Here is a 15,507-nt window from a genome sequence, read left to right on the forward strand (position 1 = left end):
GCTGCTCCTTGGAGGCAAGGATTCTGGGGCTTCGTCTGCCATCCTTTGGACATGTTGCAAGGAGGGACCAGTCTTCGGAGAGGGACATCATGTTTGGGAGGGTGGAAGGACAGTGCAGGAGGGGAAAACCCTCAATAAGGTGGATTGATTCAGTGACTGGGGTAATCAGGGTGGGTGTGTCAGAGACAGTGAGATTGGCACAGAATAGAGCAGAGGTTAGTTCTGTTGTACATAGAATCGCTATGAGTTGCAGGCAACTCGACAGCTCATAACAACAACGACCACCCTCTTCTCTATGATTGATGAGACAATCTCAATGTTCTGCCTCCCTGTACACAGGCCTTGTGCGATGGTTGTTCCAGACTTCGAGTTGATCTGTGAAATCATGCTGGTGGCTGAAGGCTTCATCGAAGCCCGTTTATTAGCCAGAAAATTCATCACCCTTTACCAGTTGTGCAAAGAGCTTCTCTCCAAACAGGTATGCTCACTGGAAGACACAGTGATTTGGCCACATGTGACAGCTCTGTTCTAGAGGTGTTCTGTGGCCGATGTAACCAAGCTTTCTCATAAAGGTTCCCTGTTTCAAAGTGTTCTACAATAAAGGTGCATCTTCACTTGGTTAGCCTCTCATTTTCAACCTCACTCAGCCATGTTGTTGTGTGCCATCAAGTTGGAACCAACCCATAGCTGACCCTCTGGTGGATTTTCAAAGGCAGTTAATCACACAGGAGAAGATTGCCCATCCTTCTCCCACGGAGCAGCTGGTGGATTTGAACTGTATGCATTTGGGTTCACAGCACGGCTTCTTGTTACTAGGCCACTCAAGCTCCCTCTAGGACTTCTTTTATAGGGCTCACTCAACCATAGGACTCCTTTTTTAATAGAATGCTTAGCAAAAGCTCTCAGATCACCTGTACCCCGGGAGAGATATCACAATGGTCAGCAAAAGCCCTTGGAGGGAATGGGATGTACCTGCAGGAACATGAGAAGGGAAGGAGTGGGATCTGGAAAAGGAGTCTTAGCATTTACTAGACTAACTCTTGGTGAGCTCTCATATGCCACCACCCTGTAGGGAGTTCAGCTGTTAACCCAAAGGCTGAGTCTCTCAGGCAGTTTGATTCCACCAAGGCTGCTTGTGGGGAAAGATGGGCTCTCTTCCTATATGGTTTACAGCCTCAGAAACAGCTGGAGGATCAGGTATGAGTCAGTTACAGCTCGATAGCAATGAGCTGTGAGAGACCAAATTAGTGTTGTTCCAGCTCTCGCTCTTGTCTTTGCTACATGCACAAAGGGAAGAGTCCTATTACAGAAGGTGGCGGTTAGTTGCCATGGGATTAGCTCCTGTTCATGCTGTTATTTACAGCAAAGCAAGATGTTATCCAGTCCTTTCCATGAGAATTGGTGTTTGAACCCATTGTTGTGGCTTCTATATCAGTCTAATGAGGATATTCCTTTTTTATGACTTTATCAAACTTTATGATGTCCTTGTCTAATGATTAGGCTTTCCTAATGATGTGTCCAATGTAATCAAAGCGAAGTCTTACTCTGATGGCTTCTGAAGAACACTGTATTTCTTCTAAGACGCTGCATTTCTTTTAAGCCTTATTTGTCCTTTAGTTTAGCAGTTATATGATATATTTCATATTCTTCACCAATACCACAGTTCCAGTGCATCAAGTCTTCTGTCTTCCTTTTTTAATTATCCAACTTTCCTTTGCACATGAGGTAGCTGAAATGACTATGACGTGGGTCAATGTCCTTTAGCCATCAAAGTGATGTCTTTGTTTTTAGAACTTTAGAAAAAGACATTTCTCTGCAGCAGCTTTGTCCAGTGCAGTAGGCCATTCAGTTCCTTCCCTGTTGCCTTCGTGAAAGTTGATCAAAGATCCAAGTAGAACGGAATTGTTGACAACTTCATTCTCTTCTCCACCCCAATACAGAAATAGCACCTCAGTATAACATAACAAAGTACCTTTAGGTTTATGCCTTGGGGGGAGACTTTCTTGGTGGAAATGAAAACTGAACAAGCTTCCTTCGATGATTCCCAATAAGTTTTGCCTTGATTTTGAGGTTCTATTGTTTCAGTAGCCTTTGTTGTCGTAACATGATCCTACATGTGTGAGCCCTGTAAAGTCTGTCACAAAACGTACCTGGTTTTCTTTCTATTCCCAGCCCACTTCCCTTTCTCATTATATCCTCTCTCTAGGTTCTCTATCACCATCTCTTTTTGAGATTCCCACAATTATAGATCTAGCCCCAATATCTCATTTGAGCTATAGGCACAACGATTTAATTGTTTATACTATACCTCTCCCTTAAGTGTTTTAACAACATCCCCAGTCCTCATCTAAAGCTGAACTTTCATGTCAACTCCAAGCCTGTGTCCCCTGTGCTCTTTCTTCAGTGAATATAGCTCAGTCATTTGCTAATTCTGGAGCCTCGACCCTCATTGCTTCCTTAAAGCCACGTCCAACCATGTACTGTTTCTGATTCTGCCCTCTCTATATTTCTCAGCTAAATCTCATCCCTTCCCCCTCCAACCACCATAACTTCTGTCAACATTTTCGTTCCATGCACCAGTATCTCTTGTTTTACCACTGCAACTCCCTTCCTGCTAGTTACCTCCCCTGCTAAAGTCTGTTCTTTGCCCACTAACTGGAGTGATTATTTTCAAACGTTCCTTACTGACCTTAGGATGATAGCTCTCTGAAAAATGTTGCTCTGCCCCTGCCCTCTTCAACAGCCTTAGCAGATGGCTCTCCCTGCTGTGCCGTGCTCCACCTATGCTGGTCTTCTTTGAATGCTTTAAAATTGATTGCCTCTGCCCGTTGCTGAGCCAGCTTTTTCTCCAGTCTTGACAAAGTTGCTTCCCTGACTGCACTTCTTTCTCATCTATGCTTCACTGACTTCTACTCCTTCAGGTTTTCTTTACATATCACTTTTCTAGAAACGTCTGAGTTCCAGGTAGAGCTGCCATGTCCTTTGTTTTCCGTGCACACTGAATCTTTCCCTTGTAGTATTATCTCAGTTTTAATGAAATAATGGTCTGTTGTAAAGCAAGTGGCAGAGCTGGAATTTCAGCCTGAGTTTGAATGAACTGAGATCTCTCCTCTGAACTGCTCACTGTACCTCCTGTCTCCTCCATGCTGCTCTGGGGCCTGGAGTCTGCACTGTGGCCCCTTCTTACCTGCCAGCCCTGGTGATCTTTGGCTTTGACGAAAATCTCACAATGAATTATTATTATTATTGTATTATCATTATGAATATTGTTGTTGTTGTTGGGAGCTCTGGGAGGCATAGTCTGTTGGGAGTTACACCTCTAGTTGTTGGGGGCGCCTCTCTGTGGTTCAAATCCACCAGCAGCCTGAGGGGAAGAAGCGTGAGAAATCTCTTTCTGTATACTTTACAACTTCTGATAACTCACTGGAGGGTCAGCTATGAGTTGGTTCTGTCTAGACAGAAATGAGTTCATGATTTTTTAATACTCTTATCCTCAGGGGAGTCTGGGTGTATAGTCTGTAGCGAGTTACTCTGCTAAACCAAAGGCTGTGTGTCTCGAGCAGGTCAAATCTGCCAGTGGCTCCTTTGGAGAAAGATGGGCACTCTCTGTCCATTATGATTTACAGCTTCAGACACCTGACAGAGGAGTTGTCTTGGAACTGACTTGGTGGCAGTGCAGTTATTATTTTTGGATTTTTTTTTCTTTCTCTCTGTCTTAGATGTTTAAAGGGCTCCATATCACCTCAAGGAGCTCTGGTGGCTTAGTGGTAAGGAATTATGCTGCCAACACGAAGGTATATGGTTTGATTCAACCAGCTTCTCCTCAGGAGAGAAAATGGGCATTCTCCTTCTATGCCATTTACTGCTGCTGAAAACCTGCTGGGGGGTCAGCTATGGGTCAGTTCTGACTCAATGGCACACAACAGCAACAACATATCACCTCAGCCACCACACTCTCTAAAAACTAACATGATACCCTCCTTGATAACCCTGACGACCTCTGAATATACGAGGAGTCCAGAGAGGTGTGGAATTGATTGCTGTCTCAGTAACCTCTACCGGTCAAGACTTAAGGTTCCTGTGATCATAACCTTTCAAGTAATGAATCCTTTCCCATGTCTCTGCCTGGAACTCAGCAGCACCCTAAAATGTTTTAGGATACTAAAGGGTTAAGGCACTAAATGATATCTATTGTGTAGACAGCAACCTGAGGATGAGGTTTTCTGCATCCTGGAAGTTTTAGGGTTTTCTCTGACCTGCAGTGTCTTCCCACAGGACCATTATGACTGGGGCCTGCGGGCCATCAAGTCTGTGCTTGTGGTGGCAGGCTCGCTGAAACGAGGAGACCCCGACCGGCCAGAGGATCAAGTCCTGATGCGTTCCTTAAGAGACTTTAACATCCCCAAGATTGTGACTGATGACATGCCAGTGTTTCTGGGCCTTATTGGGGACCTCTTTCCTGCCCTGGATGTCCCCAGGAGGAGAGACCTCAACTTTGAAGCTTTGGTTAGGAAGGCAGTTGTGGATCTGAAACTACAAGCGGAAGACAACTTTGTGCTAAAGGTATGTAAGGGTTTCTGTCTGTCATGGACTGAAAAATGCCTCTTCCTCAAAAAAACAAGCAAACAAAATAAAAAAAAAAAAGACACCAAAAACACCAAACCCCTGTGTCAGTAATTAAGTAATGTGGGAGTTTTACAATAAGCATGTATTATCTGATAAGCCAAGCAGTTGTATGACGGTTAAGGGTAAAGTGTAATACCACTAGTCTGCAGCCCTGAAATGATGTAAGGGATATTTCTTTGGGGTGTGGAATATATCACATTTTGTGTTCAGAGGAAGAAAAGGAGACAGAAATGGGAAGAGATGGAATCATAATCCCACAAAGAAAAAATCTCCAGAAGTGGAGTGTGTGTCTTTCTGCTCTCAAGTCCCTGAACTGGAAAACTTCTCTCCACAGGACAAGGCCAGTGTGTTTGGACATCTTCAAGGATTGATGGGCCTGCAGATTGAAGGAAACTAAGCCTTTCCTCCAGAGTATACACAGAGAAAAATGCCTTCCCCTAGAACCAGCATCTTGAATTTGAACTCCTGTGGAAATTATTGAACAGTATCGTTAATACCACATGCAAGCAAGATTCTGCTTAAAATTATCCAAAAATGACTGGAACAGCACATAAACAGAGAACTGCCTAGAAGAGGCCATGGCACTAGGGATATTATAGCTAATGTCAGATGAATCTTGGCTGAAAGCAGAGAGTACCAGAGGAATATCTATCTGTGTCATTGACTATGCAAAGTCATTTGACTGTGTGGAACACAACAAACTGTGGCTGACTCTGAGAAGAATGGGAGTGCCAGAACACTTGATTTTGCTATTGTGAAACCTATACTTGGACCAGGAGGCAGTTGTCAACACAGGGCAATGAAACACTGCATGGTTCAAAGTTGGGAAGGATGTATGCCAAGGATGTGTCCTATCTCCATATGTTTTCAATCTATATGCAAAACAGATTATTCAGAAGGCTGGGCTCTATGAAGAGAAATGTGGTATCAGGATTGGAAACTCATGAACAATCTGCGTTATGCAGATGACACAACCCTGCTTGCTGAAACTGAGGAGGACCTGAAGCACTTCCTGCAGAGAACGAAAGACCACAGCCTTCAATATGGACTGAAGGTCAACATCAAGAAATCAAAGATTCTCACCATTGGACTGATTGGCAGCATCATGATAGATGGTGAAGAGATTGATATTGTTGACAGCTTCAATTTTCTTGGCTCTACAATCAACACTGTTCGTACCAGCAGCCAGAAAATGAAAAGATGAGTTTCACTGGGAAAGTCTGCTCTCAGAGACCTCTCCAAAGTACTGAAGAGCAATGGTGTCATTCTGGAGACTAAGGTGCGCCTGATACAGGCCATGTTCTTTGCATTTATTTGCTATGCATCAGAAAACTGGACAATGATTAGGTATGGTAGAAGGAAAATCGATGCCTTTCATCTGTGGTGTTGGAGAAGAGTACCGAATATACCATGGACTGCTAGGAAAACAAACAAGTTTGTCCTGGAGAAGGTGAAGCCAGGCTGCTCCTTGGAGGCAAAGATTCTAAAGCTCTGTCTGACATATTTTGGACATGTTGCAAGGCAGAATCATTCCTTGGAGTGGGACGTCATGCTTGGGAGGGTGGAGGGACAGCACAGGAGAGGAAGACCTCTATGAGATGGATTGTTTCAATGGCTGGGGTAATGTGGGTAGGTGTATCAGTGACAATAAAATTGGCACAGGATAGAGCAGGGTTTAGGGCTGTACATAGGATCGCTATGAGTTGCAGGTGACTCGATGGCACATAGCAACAACAACAATAACATCCTCCTAATCTGTAAAAGAGTTTGTTTTTACAAGTCATTCACTTGGGATTTCTCTGTTGTAGCAGGACTAGATAACAAAGACATGCTCCAAAGATTGTCTTTTCATTATTTTGTAAGACGGTATTTAATTCTTCATCCTTAACCAAACTACTTGCTTTAAATGTGTATGTGCAAATATCTTTTATACATGTTAGTTGCCATTCAGTAAATTAAAAATTATGGAGATCCCATGTTCAAAAGAATAAAATGTTACTTGATCCTGTGCCATATATCTAAGTTTTCAAGGATTTCATTTGACTTGGATCCACAATAAATACTCATGTAAACTGCAGTTAGAAAAACAAACAACATGATCCACTGATGAAATCATCTGCCAAGGACCTCTTTAAAGTGTCTGAAACCAAACAGCTCACTTTGAGAGCCAAGCACCATCTGACCCAAGCCAGGATATTTTCAATAACCTCAAATGCATGCATGTGAAACTTGAACAAGAAATAAGAAAGACAGGAACAAAAGTGATGCCTTTAAATTATTATATTGGCAGAATATTAATATACCATGGACTGCCAAAGAAGCAAGTCAATCTGTATTAGAACCAATGCAAGAAGAATACTCTTTGGAAGCAAGGATAGGGAGACTTTGTCTCCTTTGGGCAGGTTATCAGAGGGTCCAGTCCCTGGAGAAAGGCATGCTGGGTAAAATAGAGAGTCCGCAAACCCCAGGAAGGCCTTCAAGGAGATACACTGACACAGAGGCTCAAACAGTGGGCTTACGCACAATGGAAATGATAATGACAGCACCATATGAGGCAATTTCATTCTGTTGCACAGGGTAGCTATGAATCAGAGCTGACTTTATCAAGACCCAAAACCAGAGCCGTAACAGGAAAACCACAAATAGATAATTTTAGCAATGAGAAATTTAGTTACCCATATTTAGAAAGCTAGAAGTCTAGATTCAAATGACTGGCTCTCTAGGGGAAAGCTTTCTCACTCTGTGGTTCGGGAAGACAGTGCATGTCTCTCGTCAGTATCTCCTTGTTTCACATATGATATCTACTTTCTTCCATCTCTACCTCCCTCATTTGCTCCTTTTATATTTTCTGAGAGATTGACTCAAAATGTGCCTTATTCATACCCTTTCTCATTAACATAGCCAAGACAATCAATTCCCAAATGGACTTATATTCATAGGCATAGAGCTTAGGATCTATGCTACATATTTTGGAAGGATATAATTAAATCTGTGTTACGCAGATGACACAACCCTGCTTGCTGAAACTAAAGAGGACCTGAAGCACCTGCTACAGAGGGTCAAGGACTGCAACCTCCAATATGGATTGAGGCTCAATGTCAAGACGACAAAGATTCTCACTACTGGACCAATTGGCAGCATCAGGATGGATGGTGAAGAGATTGAGATTGTACACAGCTTTAGTTTGCTTGGCTCCACAGTCAACACTCTTGGCACCAGTAGCCAGGAAATTAAAAGGCGCATTGCCATGGGAAAGTCTGCTGTTAGGGAACCTCTCCAAAGTACTGAGGAGCAATGGCGTCTCTATAGAGACTAAGGTGCATTTGATACAGGCCATAGTCTTCACAATCACTTGTTATGCATCAGAGAGTTGGACAATGACCAAAGAGGATAGAAGGAGAATTGAGGCCTTTGACTTATGGTGCTGGAAAAGAGTATTGAGAATACCATGGACTGCTAGGAAAACAAACAGATTCGTCCTGGAAAAGGTTAAACTGGGTGGCTCCTTGGAGGCAAGGATTCTGAGGCTCCGTCTAACTTACTTTGGACATGTTGTGAGGAGAAACCGGTCCTTGGAGAAGGACATCATGCTTGGGAGGGTGGAGGGATGGCGCAGGAGGGGAAGGCCTCTATGAGGTGGATTGATTCAGTGACTGGGATAATCGGGATGGGACACTGTCAGAGACAATGCGATTGGCACAGGACAGAGTGGAGTTTAGGGCTGTTGTACATAGGGTCGCTATGAGTCGCAAGCGACTCGACAGCACGTAACAGCCACAACATAATTAAATCTATTAACTACTTAAAATGATATACATATATGCAAAATCCCATCCAAAATCCCAACCACTTACTTTACAGGAATAGAAAAATGAACCTTTCATTTTATATGGAAAGACAAGAGATTATTAATAGCCAAAGAAATGTTACAGAACAAAGTAGGAAGCGTTTCACTTCCTGACTTCAGACATATAACTCAAGTACAGTAATCCAAGTAGCTTGATATTCTTTCAATGAGAAACACATAGACAAATGGAATAAAGTTGAAAATTCAGAAATAAACTCAAACATCTCAGGATATTTTATTTTAGACAAGGGAGCTAAATGCAATCAATGGAGAAGAAACAACCTCTTGAATAAATTGTGCTGGATAAACTGGATTTCCATGGACAGAAAAATACCATAAAACTCAATCCTTACACCGTAATTAAAAATTGATCGTAAATGTTAAATCTAAACCATTAAGTTAATGGAAGAAAATATAAAAGTTTTGAGGCAGAATTTTCTTTAGTGATAGATTATCAAAGACAAGAATTCATGTACAAGCAACAGAAAAAAAAGATAACTGAGAGCTTATAATGTTTGTATTTATCAGCAGACTTTATCAAAAGGGTAAATAGACAACCAACAGATTGTAAAATTTGTTTGGAAATTACAAAACTGAGAAGGATCTAGTATCTAAAATATATAGAAAACTTGTACAATTTAACAAAGAAGGGTAAACAGTCCAACCAAAAAGTAGTCAAAGGACATAAACAGGTATGTCACCAAAAAGAGTATTCAAATGACCGGCAGACAAAATATGTTATTAACCATCAGAGAAGTGCAAATAAAAACCACAATAAAATACCATTTTAATCTCACTTAAAAAATAGCCCTAAAAATAATGATGTGGAGAAACATAAACCCTCATCCACTGCTAGTAGGTATACAAAATGGTATAGCTGCTTTAGGGAAAATAATCAGACAGTTACACAAAATACTGCAGGTAGAGCTAACATGTTATTGTGGTTGTTAAGAGCTATCCAGTTGATTACAACTCATAGCTACTGCATGACCCAACAATTCCACCTGTAGATATATATCATGGGGTCTTTAAAAAATAACATGAAATGTATCACAGTTCACTATAGTAAAATTAAGGAAACAACATAAATACCTAACAATCGATGAATGTATAAGTAAATTATTGAGGAATAAGGATGTCAGTTTGAGGACTAAGGTGCATGTGGTTCAGGCCATGGTCTTTCCAATTACTTGCTATGCATCTGAGAGCTGGACAAAGGATAAGAGAAAAATAATTGATGCCTTTGAGCTGTGGGGTTGTAGAAGAGCACTGAATATCCCATGGGCGGGCAAGAGAACGAACAGATATGTCTTGGAGAAGGTGCAGCCAGAGTGCTCTTTTGGAGGCAAGAATGATGAGACTTTGCCTCACATACTTTGGCTATGTTTCTAAGAGGAGCTATTCCTTGGAGAAGGACATGATGCTAGGAAAGGTGGAGGTTCAGCAAAGGAGAGGAAGACTCAACTAGGTATATTGATACAGTGACTACTGCAATCAACTCTTATATGTCAGGAAGTGTGAGGATGGTGCAGGATAGAATAAGGTTCAGATATTTTGTTCATTAGGGTTGCTATGAGTTGTATTTGACTCAACAGCACCTAACAACAACAGTTTTTATTAGATCTTACCAGGAATTGGAGAGAAGGCATCAACTGTAGAGTTGTTGCTATGTCCCTTTGACTTGAGTATGACTAATAAACTGTGAATAACAGATCTGAACGCTGTTCTATCCTGTGCCATCCTCATCATCTCTGACATACTCAAGTCCATTGTAGGCATCACTGTGTCAGTCCACCTTGTTGAGGATCTTCCTCTTTTTCACTGATCCTCCATCTTTCTAAGCATGATGTCTCTTTCCAAGGAATAGCCCCTCCTACCAACATGCCCAAGGTATGTGAGAGGAAGCTTCACCATGTTTGCCTCCAGCGAGTACTCAGGCCACACTTTCTCCAACACTGTTTGTCCTTTTGGCAGTCCATGGGATATCCAGCATCCTTTCTAACACCACAACTCAAAGGCCTTGATTCTTCTGTCATCCTTATTTATTGTCCATCTCTCAGATGCAAAGCAAGTGATTGGAAAGACCATGACCTTTATCACACATACCTTAATCTTAAACTGTTATCATTGCTCCCCAGTACTTTGAAGAAGTCCTTGACAGCCTTTCTCATTGTAATACATCTTTTGATTTCTTAACTGCTAGTGCCACATGGGTTGTGAATGTCAGAAAGATGAAATTGTTGCCAAATTCAATATTTTCTCCTTCTATCAAGATGTTGCTTTGTCAGCCCAGTGAGGATTTTTGTTTTCTTGATGCAGGGGTGTACTTAGTATTGAAGGCTGAATACAATCTTTGACCTTCTGCAGCAAGCATTGCAAGTCCTTTTCACTTTCGGTAAACAAGGCTGTGTCATCTGCATCTGCATAATGGAAATTGTTGATGAGTCTTTCTTCTATCCTGATGTCACATTCTTCTTCAGAGAGTCCATCTTCTCGAATAATTTGCTCAGCATACAAATTGTATAGGAATGGAGAAGGGATACAGCCCGGGCACACTTCTTTATTGATTTTAAATCATGCACTATTCCCCTGCTCTGTTTAGACAACAATATCTTGATCTAGGAATAAGTTTTTTATTAGCATTATTAAACATTCTGGGACTCACATTCTTCTCAATATTAACTATGGTTTATTATGATCAACACAGTCAAATGCCTTCATATAGTCACCAAAACACAAATAGACTTTCTTATGCTTTTTTCTGTTTTCTGCTAAGATCCATTTGACATCAGCAGTGACATCCCCAGTGTCATGGCCTCTTCAACGCTCAGTCTGAACCTGAAGTGTAGTTCTCCATCAATGTATTTTTCTAGCTATTTTGAATGGTCTTCAGCAATATTTTGCTTGCATATGATAGGCATTTGTTACTTTTTATGACAAGAATGGTAACACTGAATGAAGGTAAAGTATACCCAACTTAACAAAGGGAAACAATATTATTAGACTATGCACACAGTGAAATTACTTGTACTCCTCTCTTAATGGAATGTTTAAGCTCTAAAGACCAGGAAAGTACATGAAAATCAGTATTTTGTGGAAATAGAAGATCATCTCACAAAATGAAGGTGACTACACCATTATATAACATCAAAATTATATCATCACGTAACTGCCAATTTATGTCACTACTAATTGCTGAAGCACTGGTAAGCATGGCGTAGCCAAGCTGACACATAACCTTAACCATGATAACAAGTGTTACTCTCACTTTGCACTCAGCACTCCTTACCTCAAAGTTTGCTGCCAGACAAACGTCATTAATGTGACAAAATAGTTGAATCAGAGAATTTTTGCTCTTGACATAAATGTGAAATGTGGAATAATAAAGTATTCAATAAGTAAGTGTATCAGTGTATGCATAATAAGTATATGCATATATATGTCTGAACACACACACACACTTTTATATATTCTAATAAAGTAAAGGAGGCAGGAGTGGCATCATCATATTCCTCTGAAAACTCTATGAACTTTGAGAAACATCCACTTCCTAAACTACATGCCTGTAGAAACTCCATGAAATCTAGAAACGATGATAGTTATAGAAAGGCTTCAGGTCTCTTGTTCATAGTGTTGGCTATGAGTCGTGCTCAACTCAACAGCAATCAACAACATCAATAAAGCACATAGGGGACACAGTTACAGAGATTTCTTAGGTATAACAAAACCCACCATGGGACTGGTTCTCTGGATTTGAAGAATCAGGACCCTAGTGGGCATCTTGGTCAATTGGCACAATAGAATTAGTGGAGTTTATGCTTGGCTGTCCTCTTGTCTTGCAGGTGGTGCAGCTGGAGGAGTTGCTGGCTGTGCGACACTCTGTGTTTGTGGTAGGCGGCGCTGGTACTGGCAAGTCTCAGGTGCTGAGATCCTTGCACAAAACATATCAGATCATGAAACGCCGACCCGTCTTGACAGACCTTAACCCCAAAGTCGTTACAAATGATGAGCTGTTTGGCATCATCAACCCAGCCACCCGAGAATGGAAGGATGGTAAGAGTAATGTCTCAAGTCACCTATACAGATTTCACCCATAAGTGGATGACTTTAGAAAACAACATTTATTTTCTCATAATTTTAGAGGCTAAAAGTTCAAATCAGGTTCTTGACCATGTCTCATCCTTCACTGTTGAGAACCCTGTGTGATCCTTAGTTTCTTGGCATTTCTTGGTTTGCAAGACGTCTGTCTTCCCCTGTCTGTGTGTGTGTTTATTCTGCTTTTTCATATCTCAGACATGATAAATTTTAGGATCCACTTATACTTGTTGTTAAATGCTGTTGAGTTGAGTACAACTTATAGTGACCCTATGCACAAAAGATCTGAACCCTGTTCTGTACTTTATACTAGTAATCTAATTTAATTAGAGATTAAAGCCCAGGTCAGTAGATTGATCAGGCCAGTTGGTTGATTATATAATCAACACACTTTGGAGGGTGGTGTGATGACATTACCAAAGTTATCAGATGATTTTATTATATTACATTATGGAAGAATATCTCCTGTACTCAAAATCAACTGATTTAATTAAATGCAACTGCTTAAGTATTCTTGTTGGTATCTGCCCTCAATTTGGAACAAATTCATATCTTACTTTCCAACAGGTTTTCTGTGGTTATAAATGGCACAGGAGATAATAGCCCTTCTTTCTTCTTCAGAACAGCTGGTGGATTAAAAAACCCTGCCTTTCAATTGGCAGTGAAACTACTTAAGTAGCCTACCTAAATTTCGATACTATCTAAAGACAGAATTGATGTAATGAACAATAATGACTGAAGACCAGACAGGTTGTAGGATAATAACATCAAAGACATCTTATATGAGGGAAATAAAAGGTCATTAAAAGGAAAAAAAAATACTAACATGGATGTCAAAATAGACTTTAAATTTGGTCTTGAATGTAGAGTAGCTGAGGTAAATTGAAGAAAAGAACTGAAGAAAAAGTTTCAAAGGGCAGCATGAGAAAAGCGAAGTAAAGGACTGTGATGTGCAAACTTTGGAGGGAGGAAGCCAAAAGGGAAGATCAGGATCAAAATTTCTCAAGCTGAAAGATCTGAAGAAAAACCTCAAGCTTTTAGTAAAAATATTGAGGAATTCTACGACCAAAATATTGAATAGCATAGGAAGCATCAGTGGAAGATAGAAAGCACAGAGTTATTGTATCAAAAAAGAATAATTCTAACCATTTTAATGAGATGTGTATGATTAAGAACTAATGGTATTGAAGGAGGAAGTCCAAGCTGCACAGGAGACATTGAAAAAATTATATAGCCAGAAATGGAGAACCCTTAAAATGTCTTGAAAATAGATGGAATGCTCATCATCTTATGCAACGTAATTTGGAAGATAGCTAACTGGCCAACTGACAGAGAGATCCTTATCTGTGCCTATTCCTAAGAAAGATTAGCCAACACAATGAGTAAGTTATCAAAGAATATCACTAATGTCACATACAAGTAAATTTTCAGGTTATTCAAACATGATTGCAGCAGTACATGAACAGCGAATTGCCAGAAATTCAAGTTGGATTCAGAAGAGGATGTGGAAAGAGGTCTGTCGTTGCTGACATCAGATAGATGGTGGGTGAAAGCAGAAAATACTACAAAGCTGATCACCTAGGTTTTATTGACAATGCAAAGGCATTGGACTGTGTAGGTCATAACAAATTATGAATAAAACTGTGAAGGAGGAAAATACCAGAACACTTAATTGTGGTCATATAGAACCAGTATGTAGAACAAGTAGTAGTTGCTCCTCAGAGAGAACAAGGGGATACTGCAGGGTTTAACATAAAAAAAGGTGTGCCTCAAAGTTGCTTTCTCCCACCAATTTAATTCAAGATACTTGCTAGGAAAATAATCAAAGAAGCTGGAATACATGAAGAAATATATGTGGCATCATGATTGGTGGAAGACTTACTATCATGTGCAGATAATACTACCTTGCTTGCTGAAAGTGAAGAATTGAAGCATTTACTGAAAGTCAGTATGGATTATACCCCCGCATAAAGAAGACAAAAATCCTCACAAGTGGACCAATAAATAAAATTATAAGCAAAGGAAAGTTTTAAGTTGTCAAGGATTTCCTTTTACTTAGATCCACAATCAATACACAAGGTGAAGAACAAATCAAAGGACTTATCGTATTGGGCACATCTTCTACAAAACACCTCTTCACTATGTTCAAAAGCAGTTGCTTTGAGGATGAAGGTTCACCTGACCCAAGTCATGGTGTTTTCACTCACCTCATATGCTTGCGAACACGTGAACACTGGACAGTGAATGAAGATGACCAATGAAGGACTTATGTCTTTGAATTATAGTGTCGGTGAAGTACATTGAATATAGCATGAAAAGCCACAAAATGGACCAAATCTGTTTTGTGACATCTACAGTTAGAATGTTCCTAGAAGGATGGTGATACTTTGTCTTACATAAGTTAGGTGTGTTATTAGGATATATTATTATTTCTTGGAGGACGTAATACACATGACACAATGTCTACAACAATAGCCTTGAAATGTAGTTAAGAATTATAACCTTGGCACAAGACACAGCAGTGTTTTGTTCTTTTGTGCAAAATGTTCCTACAAGTTAGAACTGCCTGGCAGGAACCTGAAAACAACAAACTCCTCTAAAAGGACAGCTAAACTAGTATTTGACCAAACAACTGGGAGTCAACAGCTAGGGAAGTTGATACATATAATTAACCATCACAAATGAGATACCTTAACCTACAACCAGGAGAAGATAACGTAGATGAATGGGATCTTCTAAGACTCAAATCCCTATGCACATTCAAAAACTTCTCCAACAGGGTAAAAAGGGAAGCCACTGACTGGGAAAAAGTATTCAGTAATAAGATATCAGATAAGGGAATTATATCCAGAATTTATGAAATACTTGAGCACCACAACAATATAAAGGTAAATAATCCAATAGAAAAATGGGCACAGGATATGAACAGGCACTTCACC

General features: G+C 40.4%; 1 protein-coding gene across 1 annotated transcript in view; it reads left to right on the forward strand.

Annotated features, from left to right (window-relative positions):
- The window catches only part of DNAH9 (dynein, axonemal, heavy chain 9), a 623,295-nt gene that overhangs the window by 225,929 nt on the left and 381,859 nt on the right, over nt 1–15,507 (forward strand). Inside the window, 3 exon segments of the mRNA XM_006898570.1 lie at nt 340–478; nt 4,276–4,563; nt 12,316–12,526. Coding sequence (XP_006898632.1) covers nt 340–478; nt 4,276–4,563; nt 12,316–12,526 — 638 coding nt within the window.

This window comes from Elephantulus edwardii, unplaced genomic scaffold (assembly GCF_000299155.1).
Source record: "Elephantulus edwardii isolate Elephantulus edwardi_28Jun2011 unplaced genomic scaffold, EleEdw1.0 scaffold00233, whole genome shotgun sequence".
NCBI classification, from domain to species: domain Eukaryota; kingdom Metazoa; phylum Chordata; class Mammalia; order Macroscelidea; family Macroscelididae; genus Elephantulus; species Elephantulus edwardii.